At 37.3% G+C, this 25,369-nt stretch overlaps 1 protein-coding gene across 1 annotated transcript in view; it reads left to right on the top strand.

The window, feature by feature from the left end:
- LOC131065147 (probable inactive ATP-dependent zinc metalloprotease FTSHI 2, chloroplastic) overlaps positions 1–24,814 on the top strand; it is a 193,644-nt gene extending 168,830 nt beyond the window's left edge. Inside the window, exons 9-12 of the mRNA XM_057999587.2 lie at positions 6,569–6,700; positions 6,850–6,906; positions 23,827–24,038; positions 24,195–24,814. Of these exons, the coding sequence (XP_057855570.2) occupies positions 6,569–6,700; positions 6,850–6,906; positions 23,827–24,036 (399 nt within the window). The 3' untranslated portion in view covers positions 24,037–24,038; positions 24,195–24,814. The remainder of the gene's footprint in view (positions 1–6,568; positions 6,701–6,849; positions 6,907–23,826; positions 24,039–24,194) is intronic.
- Positions 24,815–25,369: the final 555 nt, after the last annotated feature.

Genomic DNA, 25,369 nt, shown 5'->3' with positions numbered 1-25,369 from the left:
ACATATATCCGCATACATCAGAATGAACTAATTCTAGAATTTTGCTAGTTTTCCTAGTACTATTTTGGAATGCACCTTTGGTATTCTTACCTAGGGCACATCCTTTGCATGCCCCTGAATGATCTTGCTTTAACTTGGGTAGACCTGTGACAAGGTTTCCCATTGAAGATAAAGCCCTAAAATTCAGATGGCCTAATCTTCTATGCCAAACTTCATTTACATTAGTGGCTTCATGGATTAGGGCTAGATTGGGTTCCATGCACAGTTCATACAAATAGCCCCATCTTTGTCCAATGGTCTTTGCCTTCTTGATGGAGGAGTTCCTTGGCCAAGCCAATACTCTGTTGTCCATGAATGTCACTCTGTATCCGTTATCTTCCAGTGCCGATATAGAGACTAGATTTCTTTTGATGCCGGGGACATATAGTACTCCTTCAAGCCGCAAGGTTATGCCTGTCTTCAATTTGATGGTGTAGGTTCCTACTCTTCTGACTGGATGTGTGGAGTCATCTCCGATGGTTACGTCCTCATCACTCTCCTCTGTCATGGATTCAAGTACTTCTCTAAATCCAGTGATGTGCCTGGATGAACCACTGTCAATCACCCATGAGTTGATTTTGTTAGAAGCTTGACTTGTGAGTGCTGAGTAGAATACGTATTTCCCGGAGTCATCTTCCCCTTTAGTCTTTCCTGCTTTGACAAATGTAGCATGTTTCTTGGTTCTTTCCAGGCATTTTGCAACGAAGTGTCCGAATTGATCACATCTGTAACATTGAATGTGAGATAAGTCCTTCTTTGAAGTATTCTTGCCTTGACGACTTTTTCTCTTTGTAAACTGCCTTTTCTTGTTTTGCTTGGTGGAGTTGGTGTTTAGAACTTGCAGGTCTTCATCTATATTCTTGTGTTTCATTCCCATCTTGTTCAATCTTGATTCTTCTTGGAGACAGTCATCCCTTAATCTTTCAAACTTGGGATATTTGGACCTTGCACTGGTGCCTTGGACGAATGTGCTCCATCCACTAGGCAACCCATCTAAAGCAATGAGTGTTAACTCTTTGCTTTGGATCTCGTAGTCCAGAGTTGCAAGTTCATCTTTTAGAACTGATATCCGCATAAAGTAGGCATTGATTGTCTCCCCTTTGTTCATGGTGATATGATTTATTTCTCGTTTTAATGCTAGAGTTCGACTTGCATTTGATATCTCAAATGTGCTTTCAAAAGCTTTGAACATTTTATAGGCTGTCTGATGTTTTCTTATGATGGGCATTATGTTGTTTCTCACCCCATCAACTATTATTTTTATTGCCTTTTCATTTCCCTCAATCCATGCTGTTTTGTCAGGTTCATTTTCGGGTTGAGCATTTTTAGTTTGAACAAACGAATCCACTTTGTTCTCCTTTAAGATCATTTGAATTCTGAATTTCCAGGCTGAAAAATCATCGCCACCTCCGAGTTTGTCTTCGAATCTGATAGCACTGGCCATTTGAAGAAATGTGATGTAGTATATAAACTTGTTCTTAAATTTGTTTCACGAAATTAAATAGCCTCAAGTTCGATCAACTTGGCTCTGATACCATGTAAATGTATTGTAATTTCCAATTTAATGGACAAGTTATATGCAGAATGGTGTATTTTAATTTTGATATTATGCCTATAACACTAATATTGCTATCTTTCTTTTACTGCAGGTAAGGAGGATGAACATGTATCGATTTCAATGTCCTCTCCTTCGATTGGAATGATGTATAAATAGTAGGATGGCCACGATCAAGTGGCACCTTGATCGGACATGTCTTTTAGACATGTCCGACCAAGATGTCACTTGGTCGTGACCCTTACTAACATCAACCGATCCATAACTAATCGGTGCTATAAACATAACCGATAATGAATCGGTATCATTTAATGATAACAATGCTTATAAACATGCCCGATAATGAATCAGTATCATTGTTAATGGTAACAGTGCTTTATAAACATATCCGATCATGAATCGGTATCATTTGTTAATTGTTATAGATATAAAACATACCCGATAATGAATCGGTATCAAAGCATATAATAATGGATTAATATAACGTAAACAATAACAATAGCTGTTAGCATTATATGCTATCAGGTTAATACCCCGATAGCATATTAATGCTGATATGAATCGACATTAATATGCTATCGGGTTAATAGCCCGATAGCATTTAGATTGACACTTAACATAGTTAAGTAGGTCGTCAATCTAATCTATCATTATCCAATATCAATATCATAATTATGACCAATGTTATAGTCTAATAAACATAAAGCATGAACAAGTAAACTAATAACAGAATAGAGGAGATTAATGAGTTAGGAGAGTCTTATCTTGCAGAAGCTACTAATGCATTAACAGCCCTTAGGGTTTCTTTCCTTAAAATAAGGGTTTAAGACAGGGGGATCCATTATCCCCTTTTCTGTTTATTATAATGGCGGAGGTTTTGGGGCGATTGATCTCTAAAGACTGTAGAGCAGGCCGTTGGAAGGGGGTGCAGATTGCAGAAGGGGTGGATTACTCACCTTCAATTTGTAGATGACACTTTTTTGGCTAGAGAGGCTTCGGCAAGGGAGGCTAGAGTCATAACACGAGTTATTGATAGATACGAACAAGTGTCAGGTCAAAGAGTGAACTGGCTCAAATCGGAGATCTTTTTCGTTAACACTGAACCCCTTAAACAGAGGGAGATTAGTAGGATACTTGGCATGAAGTTGGGAAACTTAGCAAGCAAATTCCTAGGCAACCCCCTATTTGGGGGAGCAATAAGTCAGCTATATGGAAAAATTTGGTGGAGAGTTGTTTCAGCAGACTTGAGGGCTGAAAAATTAAATGATTGACATTGGCTGGAAGAATTTTAATGCTTAAAACGGTAGTCTCGACCATTCCCATATTCTCAATGATGTGCCTTAAAATTCCAAGTAAAATCATTAATGTGATTAAACAAAAAATGAGGAAATTTTAATGGAATGGAGTTAATGAGCAAGATAAAATCCCTTTATTGGCCTAGGAAAAAGTTTGTAGATCGAAATTGAAGGGGGGTGTTGGACTTAGGAATTGGCAAACCATGAATGAGACTCTTGGAGCAAATCTTACCTGGAGCATTTATGCTAATATGAATCAGCTGTGGGTCAAGGTTATGAGGGCTAAAATTTGGATACTATGGAGAATCACATAATTTTCACAATCAGAAATCCTCCCAAGGGATCTGCAATTTGGAACTTCATAGTGAGTAGTAGAAAAGTTCTAACAGATCATCTAACATGGCATACTGGAAATGGAAATTCAGCTAAATTTTGCGATGACTCATGGGCTACTTATCCAGTAATAAAAAATATGGCTGATTTTTTAGATATAAAAACACAATTATGCAACATTTGGGGTGACAGGGTCAGAGATTATTTGGAGGTTAAACAAAGTCCGTTGGGAGAGGTCTGGTGCTGGAAAGACCTTTCAAACACGAGACTTTCAAAACAGCAACAACTGCTTTTGAAATAGATTTTAGGTCAGAGAAAGATTTATATCACGAAAGATCAGGATAGAGTGGTTTGGTGTGGATCCAAGGATGGTAACTATTCAATAAAATTAGGTTATCAGATTTTGGAAGGCTTGGTGGAAGATCGCCCAAAAGTGAATGATTTAATTTGGCACAAACATTGTCTACCCAAAGCAAGAGTGTTTGCATGGCTGGCTATCAAAGGGAGAATACTCACAAGTGAAAGAAGGAAGCGTTTGGGACTGGCAAGACCCACTAAGTGCATAATGTGTGGGGAAGTTGAAGAGGATCTTGATCACCTTTTATTACAATGCAAGTTAGCACAGAACTATTGGTTAATGGTTAAGGGAAAACTACATTGGCACGACCCTTTGCAGAATTCTCTGAAAGATGTATTTGAAAGCTGGCCAAGGCAAAATAAGTGATCAACCTTTTCAAGCATATGGAATATTTGTCCATCTCTTGTGATATGGGAAATATGGAAGGAAAGAAACCGTAGGATTTTTCAAGATAAGTTTGAGGATGTTAGGAGGCTGTTAAGTAGAATTGATCAAGCAATCGAAGAAACTCTAGGGGCAACAACTTCCCTGTTGGATTCCATGAGTGTCCCTTTTACTCTAGAGGACAAGAGAATGCACAAGTTATGGCCAAATATCAAAGTAAGACATGGGGCTTGGAATAATAAGAAGCAGAGTAACAAATGTGATTCACCCATAGAGTGGGTTCCACCCCAGAGGGGGTGGATCAAAGCAAATTTTGATGGTGCTACACAATTCAGAATGGGTCTATCTGGTGTGGGGGTGGTGTTTAGGGATCATGGTGGCAATTTGGTGAAATTTGGGGACTAGCGTATCAAGAAGGGAACTAATAATGAAGCTGAAGCATATGCAGCATTGCTGGCAATCCGGTGTGCTTGGAAAATGGGGGTTAGAAAATTACATTTGGAAGGGGATTCGTTGATCATAATCCAAGCTATTAAAAATGGAGAAATCAAGGCCTGGCATTTACAAATTTTTTTATCTTCGATCTTAGAGGATTTGATCTCCTTTGAAGATGTTGTGGTCAGCCATGTCAGGAGGGAGGGTAATAAGGTGGCAGATAAATTATCTAAATGGGCCTTGTCTTTTAATCAGGAGGAGGATTCAAGATTCGAAGTTTTTGATGGTGATCTGAATTTGGATGAATCTCTCTAAATAGTAATGACACAAAATTATGTTTATAAGCCGAGAGTGCAATTTCAATCATAAGTTTCAGATAGCAGATGACAATTATGGGGTTTCGGGGACACGTGAGAACCTTGTGCAATACAAGACTTATTTTTTATCTTTTATTTTTGCCTTATGTAATATTGGTAGAGGAAATGTTATCCCCTCTGCTTCACAAGTGGTTTGCTCTCATGATGGCAGTGGCGGCGGTGATGTGAGCCGAGGCTTGTGGGTTATTCTCAAACATGTTTCTTTTTAATGATGACATTTTTCTATGAGGGAAGGTGGTGATTTGATGTTCAAAGCAAAGCACATTTATTATCGGGAGTCTCAACGCTTATGTGATTGATAGCTCACATGAATGGGCCTTTTTAAGGAAGCCAAGATTGATGTTTTTTCTTCATATTTCCTGTTTGGCTTGGCCTCCGTTTTTATGTGCAGGTGCAGATTGGTGTACTGATGGAGGCTACGTTCACCTTCCAGATGCAGAAGCAACAGAAGGCTCTTTATGGGCCGGTAGAGAACCGTAGACTTAAACTCCTTCTCAAATGCCCATTAGAGGAGGTGGTGAATGTAGTGCAGAGGACTTTGGGTTTTTTTTCCAGCAAGCAACTCATAGATGGAAGTGTAATGTGGACATTGCAGCGATGCTTATGGCATGGGGTCTTGAATTGGGGGTAGCTGAAGATGACATTCGCTGGGTCATGAATTCCCTTTTCGAGCAGGATTTAATTATTGGAATGGACTCTATCTTGGAATGGGCGTACCCAGGATACAGGTTTGATTATGGTGAATGTTTCGAGAGTCAAATTGCAGTGGAGGAGCTTGGATTTGTCCCCTTTGTGCGATGGCCCAACATGGTAAATCAAAGACTCTACTTGAGTCACATTCGGACAGAATGGAATTCGTTGGTGGAGGCAATAAGGGAGCATCACCTTGCGTGGGGAAGCCGGAGGCCCTGGTTCCTGAGTTTCATTCCTAGGAGGCGGCATAGTGCTAGACATCGACCGGCTCGGGTTTGAGTTCTTTGCTGATGGTTTTTTGTTTATACATGGTAGTCTGCTCAACAGTCAGTTTGATGTCGGTTTTTGGGTCTTTTCAGTTGCTGCTTATGGCCCTTTAAGGGGTGTTTATGTAATCAGGGTTTATTTTGGACACAAGACCATGTTCTGAGTGTCTACTTATAGTGTGGGATGTGCCTGTTTTTGTTGTCTTTAGCTCTGAAAGTTTTTTAGGGGTTTGTAGTGTGCAGATATACTAAATGCTGTGAAACAATTATGCAAATTGGTAGGCTGTAGATAGTCAGTGGGTATATGGGCTATTCTGGGTGCTAATTAGGCCCATTTTTTGTAATGTTACTTCTTTCCTAAATACTTAATAAAAATCATTATTACCAACCAAAAAAAAAATGTATATGTGACTGAGCTCAACTAGGGACAAATAAATGTATACTCATCTGATAAAAAAAGTACAAACTACACTGCCAGCAGCCAGACAATGTCTTAGTTATTTAATTGAAGTGTTTTATTTGTGTGATAAATGCCCCAAGCTAGTCTTTAGATATTTAGAATCTATCTGTAAATTTTGCTGCTGCATTTATCATAACACGCTGATTTGCTCTCACTCACTGTAGAAGAGAGATTCAATTGTATCTTTGAAATTTTATCTTTCCCACTTAATTCACTTTATTTTTCTAATGTTGAAGTCTTGTATAGTTACAAATACGTGCAATTATATCATGTTTGAACAGTTCTTGTGGTCCAATTAGTCATTAATCTTTATACCCTGTTGGACATAACCATGTTGCAGTTTTGACAGACATGTTTTGGTATATGATTGTAGTTTAGCACAATCTGGGCAAACACATTTCAGAATGCCAGAGTAGCTGCTCGAGAGCTTGTATTTGCTGGCCTTTCTGATAAGAAAGAGTTGTATGCACTATATGATTGTTTGTATGAAGTGGATCAAATCAATGTATGGAATTTTTTTACCATTTTTATGTTGTACTCAATTTTTGTACCCATTCATTTATTTCAAGTATGTTGAGCTGGAAAAATATGTCTGTTATTTTCTGTTTCATAGCAATTGTGCTACACTGATTAATTATATGTTGCTTTTTTAAGGAGATTGATGCGGAAGCACTGAAAATTGTTAATATATGCTATGAACGCGCAAAAAAGGTAGATATTTATTCTGAACCCTTTATCCTATGACAGTTAACAATTTCTTGTAAAAGTTAAAAAAAATCCTGAAACCAATTTGTCTCTTGCATATATATAACAATCTAGAATTCTGATACAAGTTTAATCAAGGTACTACTTCATACAATGATTGTATGAATCTAATATTGGTTTGCATGGACCTGACTTCAACATTCTTTTGTTTCTATCAATATTGTATCTCTCATTGATGCCAAAAATGCTTTTTTAAGTTAGAACTAAGAAGAACGTGAGAAGTTTTACCCTTATTCTTCTATTGAGTTTAAGACTTTGTATCTCATGTCTACCTTTTAGGAAATGGTAGGCTTTCCAATTCTGTCTTATGACTTTGGGTTTATAATAGCCCCATCAAAATGAAGGCAAAAAAGATTTCTGGAAGGCATATTACCTACAAAACAAAAAATAATGAAGTTTGATGATAATATCAGTTTCAAGGGGCTACAGATCAAATTTCATAGTAACAGAGGAGGTATTACATATGTTAGTTCCTACTAGAAGTTATTAATATTTTCCAAGTTATTCCAAAACTGAAGGCTCTATTTTGTAATTTTTTTGTGCCCTCCATGCCCAAGCATATGGATGATCATCTGATGGTTAACTCTGCAGCCTCAAAAGGGGACTGGACCACCTACACTAGTCCTAATGGACATTTGGGAAAAATGTTGATCAATGTCATTGAAGATTTGGTATCAAATGTTTAATGTAATGTTGTGAACCTGGTATTTTACCTAATTAGTTTCATATTAGGTCGTATTCACACTTGTATACTTAGGCATACTTGGGTCATTTACTTTTTATGTCTCATGCCATAGGATTAAGACAATTGTCATGATCTTGGTTCATCATTGGATTTCATCTGTGTCTTTACAACAAAGGTTTCCTCATTTTATATTGTACTAGTTTCATTTATGTATCAAATGAATCCTTTGGTTTTCATAGCATTTCCATTGCTTCTGTTGTGTGGAAGGCTGTTTTGGTTGCAAGTGTTCTATGACTTATGTGGGTTTGGTCAACAACTCTTAGATGATATCAAAGCTATGGATTTGCAATTCCCTTCCCTTGTTTGGAGATTTTTCACCAAAGAAGTTTCATATGGTGAATGTTAGTGCAAAACAAACCTCACTATTGAGCTGAGAAGGCTCAAAAATCCTTTAACTTGATATAAAACTTGATGCTGTTTGGTGTTGGAATTTTTTTGGAGTTTTGTTTTTGGGGTTTACAAAATTTTGCAATCATAAAATCCATATGACAGTATGGATCCATACAATTCTGTATGATTGTACAAGTCTGATAGTCACAGCTGTCTACTGGTAGGTTATTTTGAGTATTCTGGGGCATATTCCTAACTACATCATCCCTGTGTTATTGCTGGTATGAACAACTAATATTCAATTTCCAAGTCTATACAAGTAGTGACATCATTAATTAGGTCAGTGAACAGCTAAAAGGGTTTAACCCTTGGTGACATCGATAATTGGGGGTGTAGGCGAGTGTGCTCAAGGGTGAAGCCTATAGTGTCATGGGGAGCCCAGCCCTTGGTCATTCCCAAGTTGGGAGGCTACATCTTGTGGACAGTGTAACCTAGATCTCCACCATTGCACTACCACTCAGCTCAACTGCCATCTCTAGCCCCTGTTGCCTAGCTCAAACTGGTGGTGTTGCCAGGGCTCTACCCACTAGTACCATTTTCTTATTTTAAGGCATGAAGGAGCTTTCTTTTTGGAAGGCATTGCTTTGGGCATATGGTATCTGATTTTTTAAAATTAAGAGATCTTTTCAGCCTCATGCATTTAAAATATAAATAAATTGTGGATGACATATATGGTTAGAAACAATATGTTGAACATCAACTATCCATTAAACCTATCTCAAACATTATTCATTTAAAATATAAATGTTCTTCATCATTGAAACATAGATGTTTACATTAAGAATATTCTTATGATTTACATAATACATAACAAGGACATAACCATGCTTGAAATGACTTGTCAAATATCTAAGCATAAAAGATATAGGGTATTTGACTTCCTTCACCCTCAAGACCAGTCGTGATTCTATTATTTTTCACTGACTTCATTAATCTAGGAGATGGTTGGGATTCAATATTAAAAGTTGTGATATTTTTTGAATGCAAAAATGTTGTTACATGGACTTATAAGGATCTCAAGGCAGTGCCCTTTAGGATTCCTTTATTACCAGGAGAGCTAATTGTCAAAAGACCATATCCTTTGAACCTTACATATGCTCAGAAGTTCTGGATTGACAATATTTTGAAGGCTGGAACATTTTTCAAGCTGATCATCAATGCATGGGTGCCACCTATTGCCCTAAGAAGACCATCAAGAACCACGTGGTATTGATTTTAGAAGCCTTGGTGCAGTTATGATTTAGATCAATTCCTTTTTAGTGTGTTTAGTTAGACCATCTGGTGAAGTCTGGACAACCAGTTGGCTGAGTTCTTGGGTTCAATCTCGTATTGGCTAGCCTTGATGCTCCCTCAAGGTAAGGTTAGCCTAGGACATTAGCTTAGAATCCGAATTGGGGCATGGGTTAATCTTCCTAGTAACCAAGCAAAAAAAAGAGATCAATTCTGTTTTTCATTTCCACTTTGGATTGTCAAGCAAGACATGTTGAAGAACACTTATGTTATAACTTATAACACATGGTGCCTCTATGTATGTATGGATATTGTTTGGATTATTTAATTTGCTGACCACAATGAAAGCACTGAAGAAGGATAAACAATGAAGAATCTAGAAAACAAGATCTCTATTATATGAAAAATATTTACAGGCTCAATGGGCCCCTCTAAAAATGGATGGAACCTAACTAATCTATGTTATCAACCAGCTATGTCTAGTGTATTGCAGGAACTTTCTACTTGACAATCTATTTGCCTTTTTTTGAACCTAGCTATGCCTTACCACAATTTTGCAGCAACTTTCCAATGACTTCAACAACCACATCGATAGCCTCTTCCAAAAGGAAGCAACATATTTTTTTGGTGATGCGAGAATGTTTCATCTTTTTGAAAGTGTAAGAACTAGTAGGTCTCTCTTGTGCCTCCAATTTGTAAATAAAACTCCAATAACTCTCAATATTTCAGCTTTTGTCCATGTGTTTGTTGTTTCTCTAACTATTTCTAGAAGGCCCTTGCCAATTTGCACATACGACCTTCCAAGATGTGGATTGGATCCTACATGGCTTCACCAACCTTGTGTGCCAACATAGAACACCCAATTGACACAAGTTGTTCTGCATGTTTCTATGAGGATTCATACTCTTTTGAAAAGACTAGGGGTTGGCTTCAACATATATGCCCATGTGGCATAGATATCTTGATTGTTGGTCTTGCATTGCATTAGATTTTGTTGGATACCAAACACAAACACACAAAACTGCAAAGTAAGACACTTAACACACACAACACAAACACAAAAGAAAGGAACTCTTTTTTTGGTGATGCAAGATTGCTCAACCTTAGTATGCTATTGTATTAGACATTTGGGGTGAAAAGTTTGTGAGCTTGGTGCTCAAAAATTGGCTTTGATGGAGGATTGTTTTAGTTAGCTCAGTTGGCTTTCTTTAGCTGTCAATCATTTTCTAGTTCCTTACTCTTCTAGCGGATGAGTTACTTTGTGTACTTGCTTTGCTGCATCTTCTTTCCAGTGCACTCATCAAGATTCATTTCGATTTTATTTTGTTGCTTTTTTGATATCCATTTCTTATAGTCAATGCTATCTTGCATTATATGTCATTTGTGGTGTTCTTTTGCCAAGGAAAATGATAAGAGATTAGACACATTGAATATTGATGAGATATCCAATCCTTTGGTATGCATTTTTGAGAGTTTGTTCAAAACTTTGTACATGTCAATTTTCTTAGGTTTTAGTTTGTTGTGTTGGGACCTTTTACCATCTTAATTAAATTCTTGAAGAGATTTGATTCAAGGATTTGCAATTGCAAATTTTTTCTTGCCTTGATTTGTTTGAGCTATGAATTGTTTCCTTAAACTATTCCTAGAATTTGAGTTTACTTAAACGGGCTATACAAACCTATTGTTCAAACCAAAGAAACGGGACTCGGACTCAACTCGGACTTGGCAAGGCCGACCCAGACTCGGACTCAGGACTCGGAGTCAGACTCGGCTTTAGATTCGGTTGGACTCGGGAAAGTGAAAAACTCAAGAAATATAGAGATTTTTAAAGATTTAAAACTTGTTTCATGCACCCTTTATTGAATACACCTTAAAGACACAATAACATCATCAAACTTGGCTCATTTGATTACATACACAAGTATACATCAATCACATAAGCATAAACGCAAATTGTAGCTGAAGGAAATAATAAACATACATATATAAATATTGTCAAATGTATACAATATTACAAAACTCATGGAATAAAAAATCCATGTCATCATATGATCATCATCAAATGTTCCATACAAATACCAAAGGCAAATACAACTACAAGCCTATGGCTCAGAGGAGCGTGGACCCTCCGGCACCGGCCCCCTACGAAGGTGTCTAAGGTAGGTCCTGGATGATTCGGCAGCCATAGCTGCTCCCCGTGACACCATGCCATGCTCACCAACATTAGGAACTTTTGTGTCACTATCTGCCTCTGAATCTCCTGTCTTTGCTCGTTCTCTCCGCTCCTCCTCTACCATGGCTACAACCTCAACCTCTATATCTACTTGGTCGATCCAATCAGTGTCATCATCACTAAAGATAGCCACAGGATCTGTCTCAGTGCCCCACTCTGCATCAGGATCAACCTCATCTAGAATGATAGGAGAGATGTCAACTAATGCATTCTTTCTCATTCTCAGGCAGAGGTTGTAGTGAACAAAGACGAGATCATTCATCTTCTCCATGGATAATCTATTGCGCTTCTTGGAGTGTACGTGCTCAAACATACTCCAATTGCGCTCACAATCAGATGCGCTGCATGGTTGGCTCAAGGTGCGAATGGCCAACTTTTGAAGATTTGGTGTCATTGGGCCAAAAAAGCTCCACCAATTATTTGAGTTTGAAATGAGAAAAATAAATAAAATCAGTCTCACTCATAAACTCATTTAACAATATATAATAAAACTAAAATCAAGCCTTACAATTTATTTTTACCTGGCATCATAGTTGTCCTATTTTCTTTGGCGGTAGGACGAGAGAAGGTCTCCCCTTGTGCATTTGAGAACAACTGTAGCTCTCGAATAAGCTCTGTTTGAGTAGAACCAACAGATGCCATCTTCTCCATGATTGAGTATAGCCCATTAAGGACCTCCACATCAACCTTGAAAGTAGGGCTAAAATGGAATGCCGGATTCAGATAATATGTTGCTGCATGGATGGGCCTATGAAGCTGATGATGCCATCTCCTATCAATGATCTCCCAAATGGGACCATACTTGCTCTCATCTCCTCCATAGACGGATTTGATGCCCTCCTTCGCCCTATCCATGCCCTCATATATGTAGCCCATTGCGGGCTTTTCTCCATCCGCAAATCGCAACAGAACCACCAAGGGCTTAACAAATTGCAAAATTGAAAATATTGTGTAATTTAGAAAAATGAGCAAATAAGAGAATATGATGAATTAGTTATAAAACAAAAAGTTAAATTGTAGATTTTATAAAAAAATTACCTTCACTATCTCATCACAAGGGATCCAAAAGTCTTGCTCATAAAAAATACAGTCTACCATATCTTTCCCTGCAGGGGTGGCAACATAGGATGAGGAAGACCACTCCTCACCAACAATTATACGTCTCAAGGTTGACTTTCAGCGAAGCATGGACTGCAATGTGATGAAGTTTGTGGCAAATCTTGTGATTCCTGGACGAGCTAACTCCTTCTGCTCTGTGTATTGTCTCATAAGAGCCAACACCCATGAATGATTATATACAAATATGCACACATTTCTCGCCCTTTCTACACATCTCTTGACCCATTAGAGTTTTCCAATATCCTCCAACATGAGGTCAATGCAATGGGCGGCACATGGAGTTCAAACTATAGATGGGTGCCTCTCCATCAATAGTCTACTTGCAACAACATAATTTGTTGCATTGTAATTAATGAAGCTACAAAATAGTAATTAATTTGCAAACAAAATTAGTTTCTAAGCAAAAGTTTACTTGCAGCAACATAATTTGCTGCATTGTCGGTCACCACCTGTATCACGATCTCCTCACCCACCTCATCAGTCACCTCCTCTATCTGCTCACATAGGTAGGTGGCATTCTTGCAATGGGCGGAGGCATCAATGGACTTGATGAAAATGGTGCCCCCTGAAATAAAAAAATAAAGCAAGATCAATGATCATTCAATAAATCAATAAATGAAAAATAAAAAATTAATGACTAAATGAAACTAAAATTAATCAAACGCCTACGGAAGAAACAAGAACATTAAGGAGAGTTCTATTTCTCCTATCCATCCAACCATCAGTCATGATGGTGCAACCTTTATTGCTCCATACTTGGCGTTGATCAGCCAATTCCTTCTTCACATAATTCACTAATTCAGTCAAAATGGGTCTCCTCAAATCAGACTCAGAAGGGGCTTTGAACCTCGCCTCGCATATGGTAAGGGCATCAACCATTTCCTGCCAATTAGGAGACCTGTCACAAATAATTTAAATGAGATAAGTATGTAGTAATGAACTATGTAGTATGTACTATGTACGACAAAAAATAAAACGAGTAATCAAAGTATAAAAATTAAAACAATCAAACATAAAACATTCACCTGTTTGTGAAGAATGGAACACTGCCGTAGACCCAAAACCTACCAACTGCCATTTTAGCGGCATCATGGACCTCCTTGTTCCAACCCATGCTCTCAAGCGACTGTTGGGACCTAGGAGTAGTGTGAGGCGCGAAGAAGGTATCCAACCTAGATTTACGAATTCTAGGTCCAATGCTAACACTCACCACTGGCAATGCTAGGAACATGAGAAGTGGCACTTGCAAAAGCAGAAGTGGAAGCACCAGTAGCAGAAAAGTGAGTGGGACGATATTGAGGTAAGGAAGAAGGCCCTCCAACACAACCTAAAGGTGTCCCTAAAGCTGCCCCTCTTCCAATGGCCGCGAGATCCTCCTTTTGCTTCTTTTTCTTTTCAATTTCTTCAACCATTACATAGCACTCACGTATGGCCTCAATGGTTGCTTCTGTGCATGGGTTGGCATCATGTCCACGCACACCAACAATATGGTATTTCAATCTATATATGTCTCCATGGAATATTTGTTTTGCAAAAAAAACATTTTGTCTGCCCCTTTTTTTTGCCCTGGAAAATCCTTATGAAATTTCCAAGCAGGGTCCTTTCTGATGGGGGTCTTAGAAGAACTAGAAGACATTGTATGATAGTTTTGTGAAACTTGAGGCAAATAAGAAACTGAAGGTTGCTGCAATAAAACATTACAAATACAAAAAGAAATTATTACATTCATTCTTTGTTGTGCATTCATTCTCATTGAACATTTTTTTCAAAAAAACTAAGGTAGGGTTTGTAAATAAAAAAAGAAGAAATTGTAGGGTTTGTGGAAGAAGTTATGAGATATGTTTGAGAAGGATGTCACGGGAAATAGCCGAAAAAAGACTAGGTCAGTGGAAGAAGTTGTGAGATATGTTTGAGAAGGACGTCTTTTTTCCACTGACTACCCCTCAAGATACTGCATCATTGACCCCCTTATCCATACCCTGTTAGCCTACAAGGGTCCAAAAATAGGCTAACCCCTCAAACCACTGTCCCTGACTAGGGTGGGGACATTACAGAACCCCCGACTAAATTATCTAAAACAAGATTCATCTTTACTAGAGTTGATTACCTAACAAAATGGGTAGAAGCAGAACCAACCAAAGATTGCACCGCATATACAACTACTAAATTCCTCTACAATAACATAATTACTCGGTCCGGGTGCCCTTTAAGCATCACAAGCAACCAAGGAAAGGATTTGTTAACAAAACTATTGAGGAGTCATTAAACAACTTTATGATCACACACAACCCAAGCACTTCCTATCATCCACAAGCCAATGGGGCAAGTGAACCATTGAACAATATCTTGGACACAACTTTAACCAAGATGTGTGATGCAAACAGGAGTGATTGGAACATTAAGATACCAACAGTGTTTTGGGCCTACTGGACCACATATAAAAGGGCTACCTCACACACACCCTTTGAACTAGTATATGGATTAGAAGCCACCCTATCCATCAATTTCATTGTTAACAACCTTCAAACAGCACTTACACTCTGACTTATTGAAGATGAATCTGTAAAAGATAGACTAGAGAAATTAGATAGATTAGAGGAGGATAGATAGCTCGCAGAAGGTCACCTATTGACAAAATGTAGAAGGTAGAAAGCCTGGTATGACCGCAACCTGAGAAGCAAACTATTCAAGCTCAGGGACACAATACTCTTATATGATAGCAAATTCAAAAAGAAAGGCAAACTTAAAGTATGGGATGATGTTGACTGGAAAACAGTATGCAGACACGTGTTCAAAGATATAAGATTGTAAACCAGAAACAGGGTTTTGAAGTGTATAGCTTAGAAGATAGGATAGTCTTTAGGGTTACTATATAAGGGATATGTCCCCTTTAGAAGATATGCATAGGAGATAGACCTATTCACCATAATAGAATACAGAGGATAGATAGAGAGAGAGCTAACATAGAGATAAGAAGAGATAAGGATAGATAAGGGATATAAGATATAAAGGAGTTATAAGGAATGTAGTTGACATATGTTGATATATGAATATAAATACATTTGTTGATATATGAATATAAATACATTTGATTTTGGGTCTAATCTATGTATGTGATGTTTCTTTCTGATTAAGGACTTAAGTGGGATCCACAATGTTCTGTTTGCTGCCGCAATAGGATTGAGTTCGTAGTAATAAAACTACAACCGTTGAAATCCTTTGGGAACAGAATTCTGGTCTATCTCCCTTATATTTATTGGTAATAGATAAATTCGTCAAAGTGCTACAGATTGTGCTAGATGCCAGGTATATAGCCAACATCAACAAGATTAAGACAATGTTGGAAATTGTGTGGCTATTGGATGAAGAGTTCGAGGAATGGAAAGTGAATGGATAGGAAAACAAATCTAGGAACAACAAAGTTAAATGAGCCAGATGCTGAGACTTGTAAGTCTCTTATTGTTTAAGGAAATACTTTTTAAGAATGAAAGGATATTTGCCATAAAGATATGCATTTATGTCACATGAGTGAATTCATCTCTTTTCGAGCCATTTTGAAGTGACATGTCATTTGGGAATTCTATTTATAGAAGATCTATCTATTTCAATGTACACTAATCTTCATTTGCAAATATGAACTTATCTTATGTTTGCTATGGAATGAGAGGGTTGAGGGAGAAACTTAAGCTCTATTCTCCAAAGTACAAACCATCATGGAGCTCTTCCCTAGCCTCCTACCTCTACTAGTTGCATGAGTATTTTGAAATAACTCTACAATTCAGCTCATCTCCTAGAGGAGTAGCCATAGTTAGGGCCTTGCTTTTCATCCTTGGGAGGCTTTGCAACATAATGTTACGAGTGAGATGTATCTCTCATTGTAACCCTAAAGGGGCATTGAATGTAACTTTTTTGGATTGGAATGCTTTACATAAGGCCCCTGCTTGCCATATATTTTTTCAACTTGGAGCTACATATGATAAAAATGGAAATTATTAAGGATATCACTTGAGTCTCTAAAGCTATCATGGTCAGAGGATTTAATGAATGTATCTTGTTGCTTTCTGTTCTTGCTATCGCCTTCAATGATTCTTTGATGCATTGTTGCCTTGACTTGCTATGCTTAGTCGAGATTGGGAATGTTAGACAATGCTGCACTTGGAGGAGTTGTTGAAGTGCAATTCTCTCTAGTAGTAGGTGGTGAATGATGAGTTGAGCTAAGGAAAATAAGGGAGAGGAGTTCCTAATTTCTTTTTCATTTTCCTTATCAAGTGACCCTTTTCCACAAGGTAGCTCACTCAATGTGGAGAAGCAGGGCCACATGAGTGTTCATATGAAAGTTAACTTTATCACAACTTCATATTGTATAGGAGGATGTCAAGTGCCAATCATCTGCTTGAGATGAGAATTGCCATCTCATGTGTTGTCTTGTTCAATCTTGATTCTCTATACTATTTTATACTTGTGGATTTCATAAGATCTAACGTGTCCTTGATTCCTTGCATCCTTGAAGTACAATTGCAATCAAGTTAAGGTCTAAAACAAGAAAAAAGCCCATCATGTTGTATTCTCCTCTAGTGAGCCTTTATTTTGCTAAAACTTCCACGAGTAATTCTTTTGTCTCCTATGCACATCTGCTAGTGTTTTGTACTTGGTGCTTCTTTCCCCTAGTAGCCTTTTGAATTTTTCATGAACCTCTGCCATGTGTTGCAATGAAATCTTTTGCCTCTACATTGATGCACCTTCCTTGTTCTTTCAATAAGATTGCGATACCTTTTTTCATGTTCATGCACAATGTAGAAGATTTGTTCATTGAGCTGTATGCAAACTCCGCTTGCATGGAGTCCTTGTGCAAGCTTATCTCCCACCACACATTTTAGCAAGTTGGCAAGGATTGAATTGACAACCTCCAATTTACCATCTATTTGTGGATGGTATGTAGAACTACAATGAAGTCTTGCACCCAACTTCTTCCAATGTGTCAGCTAGAAAAGACTAAATGACTTAGTGTCTTTGTTGGAAATGGTGCTTGTGACAACCCATGTAACCACATTAACTCATTGAAGAGAAAACTTGCCACTTTTGATGTAGCATTTGTTTCCTTGGAAGGAATGAAATGTGCCATCTTTGAGAATTTGTCAGCAACAAAAACTTATTGATTACCTGTTTGCATTTGTGGTAATCCAAGGACAAAATACATTGGCAATTCCTTCCATGTTCTTTGGGCATTGGCAATGGTGTACAATGTGATGTTTAATGCATGCACTAAATTACTTGACATGTTTTGAATCTCAACAAATTTTTGCTCATCTTTGTACAAGTCAAGCCATTACTACCTCTTTATCAACATCATCTATATCTTATAACCTGTGAAGTGCCCCCCCAATCAATTATTGTGTAACTCTTTTAGCTCTTTATTGAACTTCATGGATACACAACTATTTTCTTTTGAACAAGCACCACTCTTGTGCAAAGTAGCTCACAAATGGGCCTTTCTCACCAAATCATGTCTATAAGCATGCCTTCAAATCAAATTCACGATTAGGATTTCTCACATACAAATCTTTCATTCTCCATGTATCCACTAATTCAACAATCATTATAGACAACAAAACATGCCTTCTACATAATGCACTTTTAACACCTTTCAAGTACCTAACTCATGTCTTTTGTTTAATTTCATTTGGTTGTTGATATACCACAATGTTTGATGATTAATATTCAAGTTTTAAATTGACCCTTCTGCATATTGTGAGTTAGTGGTGCACACACACCATTGAAGCTATTGATGAACTTATAGAAGTTCACAAACCGATGGAGACTCATGACTTTTGTGGCACTTTGTACTATTGGCCATTCAACTATTGCTCTCTTTCTTTAGGTTCATCCTCAATCCATCTTGAGATATAGAGAATCCCAAATACATGAGTTCTCTCCACATGGATTTACATTTCTTTAGGTTAGTACAAAACTTCTTCAACAATGTGAAAGCCTACTGCAAGTGTGCAAGATGTTCTTTCCTCATCTTGTTGAATGCCAAAATGCCATTTAATTACATGACCACAAACATGGTGAGAAAGGGCTTTAGGACATTCTTCATTGAATCATTAGCCCCATGAATGAGCTTGAATCATTCATCAGTCCAAATTGTATCACCAACCAATCATATAAGCCACCTTTTGCCTATAATGTAGTCTTCCAATTATCTCCTTCATCGTATTTGGTGATAACAGCTTGAGGTCAATCTTCAAAACTATTAGGCTCCACTTAGGCAATCCAATAGTTAATACATCCATGATAATTGAAACCAACATTTGACGATGATCTTGTTTATTGCTTAGTAGTTTGTACACATTCTCTATTCATGTCCCTTCTTTGGTGAAAGAATTGTAGGCATCATGCAAGGGTTCATACTCTCCTTTATCAAGCCTCTTTCTAGACTCTTGTACTTGCCTATTGAGTTCTACCATCACGTTTGATTATTCAGTGGGTTGCTTTATTTGGCAAGCTAAACCTTGGAATTAGATCAATGCAATGTCAGATGCTTTGCATTGGCAACAATTCCTTTGGCATCTTATTGGTGATGATGCTTTCATACTTCTTGAGGAGCATTGCAATCTCTAGTTCCCTTGACCTTTGTGACACCTTCTCATCATGTCAGCTTGAGCACTGTCATGTAGCACTCCTTAGTGGTCCTTGCCTCTTTTAGAAAGTCTTCATTGCTTAGCAACATTATGTAACTTGTCGTTACTCCTTTCGTCTATATTGGCAATAACTAATACTTCTTATCATCATGATTATGAAGGTGTTCATCTACTCATGGTATTTTAGCATTCAACAAGATGAGGAAAGAGAAAAACCTTGCACACTTGCTGCAGCTTTTCACATAGTTGAATGAGTTGCACATATCCATCAAGATCACATCGCACCGTACTTTGTCCATGTAGCCTTCAAATATTGAATGCGACCTTGCATTGTTCTATCACAATGAGTTGTTCCTTTTGTAACCAAGAGACCTTGTATGGCATTGGGTATGAGACAATTTTTAACACCATTTTCTGAACCATCTCATTTGATACCGAGTTGCTTATGTTACTTCCATCAATTATTAGCTTGGAACACTTACCATTTGACTTGCACTTGGTGCAAAAGACGATCTTCTTCAACCATGGCTCATTTTATATTTGGCCAACTTAAGCAACATTTTTCTATTCATTGAGTTTTCTCCTTGCTCTAAAGATGCAATTTCTATTTTACTCTCTTCTTTGGCCTTGTGACATACACTCTCTTTTTCAAACGACATTTCCCCTCACTCTTCTTTAGAACACTTAATGCCTAATGATTTACTTGTCCACATTTGAAGTGGGTCCTTTTGAAGTTGCCACATTTACAACATCCTCTTCCTTTGCGGCTTGGAGTTTTCTTTCCTTTGGAGGTTTGCATAGAGCTTATTTCTACCTCCTCCTTTTGCTTATATATTTCTATTCCTATGCTTTGTTTACTTTTCCCACCGCTTACCTTATCTCTTGTTTTGTCTATAGGCCAACTTCTCCCTCACTTTGAGTGTGAGTTTATAGGCTTCCTTGAGAGAGTGCATTGTTAGCAAGTATCTCATCTTGAATTGAGATGCACAACCCATTGGCATACTTGGTGACTTTTTGTGCCATCTTCTACATGACCAACCTAGACATTGAGCCTATGAAATTCTTCTACATACATACTTTTTCATAGGTATCCCCTAGTGCAAATGTGGAGCTACATGAACAAGTCCATCGTGTAGTTTTGTGGCATAAGCTTTATTAAAGTAATTATGTAATGTTTTTATAATGGTCTTTCGGTTAGTTTAGGGTGTTGCAAGGTGTGCACCCTTGGTCTTCTTGTGTTGTGCAGCGCAGTGCTTAGGTTTGCGAGATAGCTTAATTGCCTCTTGCGCATTCATTAAATCTCACGGTTGTATCGGGCATTAATGGGTCAATCTTTTGGTGCAATGGCAACTGTGTTTCTAACAAAGGGTATCAGGCATAGATCACGGGCTCAAACCCCTCTAACATAGGGTATTTCCTTTTTGTAGTTTGTTCTTATTTAGAATGTTTCTCTTCCATCTTTCTTTTCTATTTTAGAAACTTCGTTTTTAATCTCTATATAAGGATCTTTCATCTCTTGTGTTGATATATAAAATCAATCATTTATTATTTCATGGTATCATAGTGGGTTAAGTCTTTTTGATGATTTAAAAAAAAATTGTGCGTATTTACTTGAAATTTATTTCTAGAAGTTTTTTTTATGAAAAATTGTGTTGTTTCTTGAATTTTATTTTACAAGGATTTATTTGATCGATTTTTTTAAAAATAAAATCATGAGTTATTTCCGTGAGGGCAAATTCAAGTCTTTTTTTGTCTGAAAAATGAGGGTTTTCTATGCGAATCGTTTCGGATTTTTGAAGGCAAATAATTGGTTTGTTTTTTGGCTCTTTTTCTTGCGATTGGCCGTGAAGGGTTTGCGTGTGATTTTTAGACGAGTCATGAAGGGTTTGCACGCATTTTTTTCCGTTTTGTTTTCTCCCTGCTGCTTCTATTCTTCCACGATGCCTCTGGTTTTCATCCTATGTCGCCTCTTCTCATGTGTCGCCTCTTTTGTCTTTTGGGTGTGAAGGGTTTTATTTCCCGTGACGTCCTTCTCGAACATATCTCACAACTACTTCCACTGACCTAGTCTTTTTTCGGTTGTGTTTGTGTGCAACCTAGTGTTTTGCCATCATGTGAGGGTTCTTTTGGAGTTGCGATGTAGATTTACTTCATTTTGCATTGGCTTTACAGTGATTTTTTTCTATTATTTATTGCGCATGATGTCTGCCATTATTTTGCTGCGCAAGTAGGGTGGAGACGAGTTTATTTTTTGTGGGTGTTAATGTTTTCTTCTGCTATGGGTTTGTGCTTTTTCCCAGGCTGTGATTAAAGCTTTCTCAGATTGTGGGTTTTGTAATTCTAAGTTTTCCAGCATGATCAACGACCTAGGGTTTTTTGTGATCTAGGTTGGTGTCCTTTTGCACGATTTTTCGACAAATCTTGGGTGTTTTGTGTGTTTTTTGTGAGGCCGCATGAAGATTTTAGAGGGTTTTCTTTGCTGCGATGGGTTGTTTTGTTTGTCATGGCTGCGATGTGTTTTTAATTTTACTGTGTGATGAAGGGCTCTGGCTACAGTGTAAGGATTTATGTGTTTCTAGTGTTTTTACACAATTTTTTGAGAGATCGTGGGTTCTTTTTTTGTTGGAGGGTTTTTTTATTTTTTTCCACAAAAAATCATGAAGGGTTTTGCATGATTTTCTCTTTAAAATGGTGGTTTTTCTATTTGTTTTTTGCATGATTTTTTCCACAAAATCGTGGGTGTTGCTTCTTTTTGTCAATTTTTGGCAAAATTTTGTTCTTTCAGAATTATAAAGTTTTCTGAGAAGCTGATCTCAGTTTCTGTGTCTCTAGATAGCGAAAGGGATAGCTTTATTACCCAACATCATGTTGGAAGGATTGTGGTAAACAGATGGTGGTTAACATTGTCATATGACGAAGTTCTACAGAAAGTGGTTGGCTGATCCAAAGTCCAACCAGGGAGGGTCTCCACAACAGGCTCATGTCGTAGAGCATTCTGAAGAGGAGTCAGCCTACTATGCATTGTGGCCAAATGACCTACAGATTATGTCAAGTCTTTTGTAGGGTAGGTAGTAGAATGACCATTAAGGGTGGGTATTAAAGTAATTATGTAATTGTTTCTATAATGGTCATTCGGTTAGTTGGTTTAGGATATTTCCTTTTCATAGTTTGTTCTTATTTAGAATGTTTCTTCACTGTTTTTCATCTCTATTTTACACACTTTGTAATCTCTATATAAGGAGCTTTTGTCTCTTATGTTAGTATATCGAATCAATCATTTATTATTTCAAGCTTTCCCTTGAGCTTCTTGACCATGTGGTCCTAGCTAGAGATCTTCCTCACTTGTCTCTTGATGTGTTCACTTTACACAAAATCCCACCACGATATGGCATATCCGTTCAACTTTGTGCTCGTGTACTTAACTACTTAGAGGTCCTTGATGTTTCAAACTCAAAATACTTATCCAACTCTATTATCTAGTCATTCAAATCCTTTGGATTCAAGCTCCCTAAGTATGTGGGTAGGTCAAACCTGCATTTGTTTTTTACTCATTTGTTTCTTACGATTGTATCTTGTACAATGAATGCCTCATCAAAGTCATTTCTCATGGCTTGTGCAAAATTATATTCTCTCTCATCCCAATTGATGTCCTTCGTCACAATTATTCTTCTTCTTTGCATGGTATCTATGACGTTGAGGCTTACTTGAAGGGCTCTCATCAAATCACCAATGTTTTCCAAGTGTGGTTCTCTACTTTATGTTTTCACTAGAAAAGGTGCTCTGTTTTCATGAACCAAAAAGGATCAAAATACTTTTGACGGGTGCAGTTAGACTGATCAGACTGATCAGCGCAATAACCAAAATGAAATGATGAACTCGACATCCCGGACCAAATTGAAATGATGACTCAACATGGCGGTGGATACAACAGCTTCTTCTCTGAATTGCACAATTGCTAAGTCGACAAAAGTCTGGATGAGCTGTAAGTTCTTTATGGGTCGTACAAGTACAATATGAAGCTTGGAAGCATTAATATGCCTACATATAAATTTGTGGATATTGCTTCCAACTTGCTGAATGAAAATTCATACCCGCTTTTGCTTCTCAATCTAGATGTATAGAATTCTGCCGTCTGACATTTTTAGCATCTGATTTTGCCTAGACTTTCTTTTTTAATTTTGTATATCATGGGCATTTACATCCTTACCAGCCTTTGTGACAATTTGTTTTAAAACATAAATATAAATAAAAAATCCGAGGAGCTCTTGTAATTGGCAAGCAATAAGATGTTAGTGATAATAGCTTGTTGACTCATTCACCCGCACTTGTAGCTAAATAAATTACTTTTTGCATGATTACTTGAAACTTTCCTTCCAGGGGATTACATTTCTCCTTCGTCTCATTAAACTTCTAAATGGCATCCACCACATCAGACTTGGACAGAAGTGGGAGATTATTTTTTCCTTGGAAAATTAAAGCTTCAAACTAATAGGTAATGTGGATTGCAGATTTTACTTCGGAACCGTAGACTTGTGGATGTTATGATGGATGAACTAATTACTAAGGAAACCCTCAAAAAGGAGAACATTGTCCAATTAGCAGACAAATATGGTCATTTTGATCCTGTACCGCCACAGCCTCTTGATGTCAGAAATTCTAGACTAGCAGAATTTCGAGAAAAGATGAAAAGGGGAAAGCATATTTTAAATCCACGATAAAGGTGCTCAGTTTTATTTTAAAGTTCTTTATGTAATTTTATTTAACTTAATATATTTTTTTGTACTGTATTTGATCTCAAATTTCTGAATAATTGATGATTTCTTCAATGCGCTAAATGCATTCTGAAATAATATATTTCAATCTCACTTGGGAACAGATAAGAGGATGACCAAGATGTTGGAAACTTGTTAACATCAAGTTCAATGCCAACTTAATCTATATGGGAGTTTTTGACTCTAATTTCTTTCTCTCGCGGGAAATTTATCAACATATAATCTTGTGATTATTTGGGTTCACAATTCATTATTAGACATGCTTAATTCAGAATCTTGATCTTATTCTTAATGCTACAGTCTTGGTCTCATGCATTTGCCACCTTTTCATGGCATACAGTATAGGAATAGAAAATAAAAAATAAAAAGATGTGTTATATTTATATCTTAGTACGACATTGGCCAGTGGCTATATAAGATACATAAACATTGTGTTACACATGGGCATGACTACTGCTCTTATTTGAATTGAATGGGTGGGTTTGTACGTGATGTTCGGGCTTGTTGCTGGCCGACAATTTTGATATGGCCTCTGCCTTTTTATGTTCATCTTTCGACATTAATAAAGGGAGTGCTATCACATTTCTTGCTACATTGTATTCTCCATGTATCGAGAGAAGTGTGTACGATACATAATGATGATGAGAGTATGACATGTTTCTACAGGTGTTCCTTTGGACACTTCTATTTGTGATTTTATCTATGTTTCCATCGGAAGAGCTTAGACAGTTGGCGTGTTGTGGCTGTTTAGGTCGTGAGAGGCCCCACATAAAGCATTGTGCTTGCTGTTTACTTCCAGCCATATCTTTTGAGGTTTTTAGCAGTTATTCTATTATATTTTCTTTACTGTTAAGAATGATGATAGATTATCATTTATCAACTTTAACATTGCTATAATGATTTATGGTTGATTCTATTTTGACGTTATTGCCAAAACAAAGATGCAATCATGCATGTGGCTGATAGATTATCAACTTTAACATTGCTATAATGATTTATGGCTGATTCTATTTTGTTGTCGTTGCCAAAACAAAGATGCACGCATGAATATTTGGTGCAGTCATATAATTAGCGTTATCATATTTGAATTTATTTAATTAGTTATCATCTCAACTATGAATTTATAGTAACCGATAAAATAGATTCCTGATCATATGGTAGTCATTGTGGGATTGAGATTTTGATTAAATGAAAGCAATTTGGAGCCAGTTTGGAGTGAATAGCAAGATGTTGGAATTTGTGATTAATTGCATATTCTAAACAATTACTGAAACAAATC

This window comes from Cryptomeria japonica, chromosome 1 (genome assembly GCF_030272615.1).
Source record: "Cryptomeria japonica chromosome 1, Sugi_1.0, whole genome shotgun sequence".
NCBI classification, from domain to species: Eukaryota; Viridiplantae; Streptophyta; class Pinopsida; order Cupressales; family Cupressaceae; genus Cryptomeria; species Cryptomeria japonica.
This window is presented reverse-complemented; position numbering and strand designations above follow the sequence as displayed.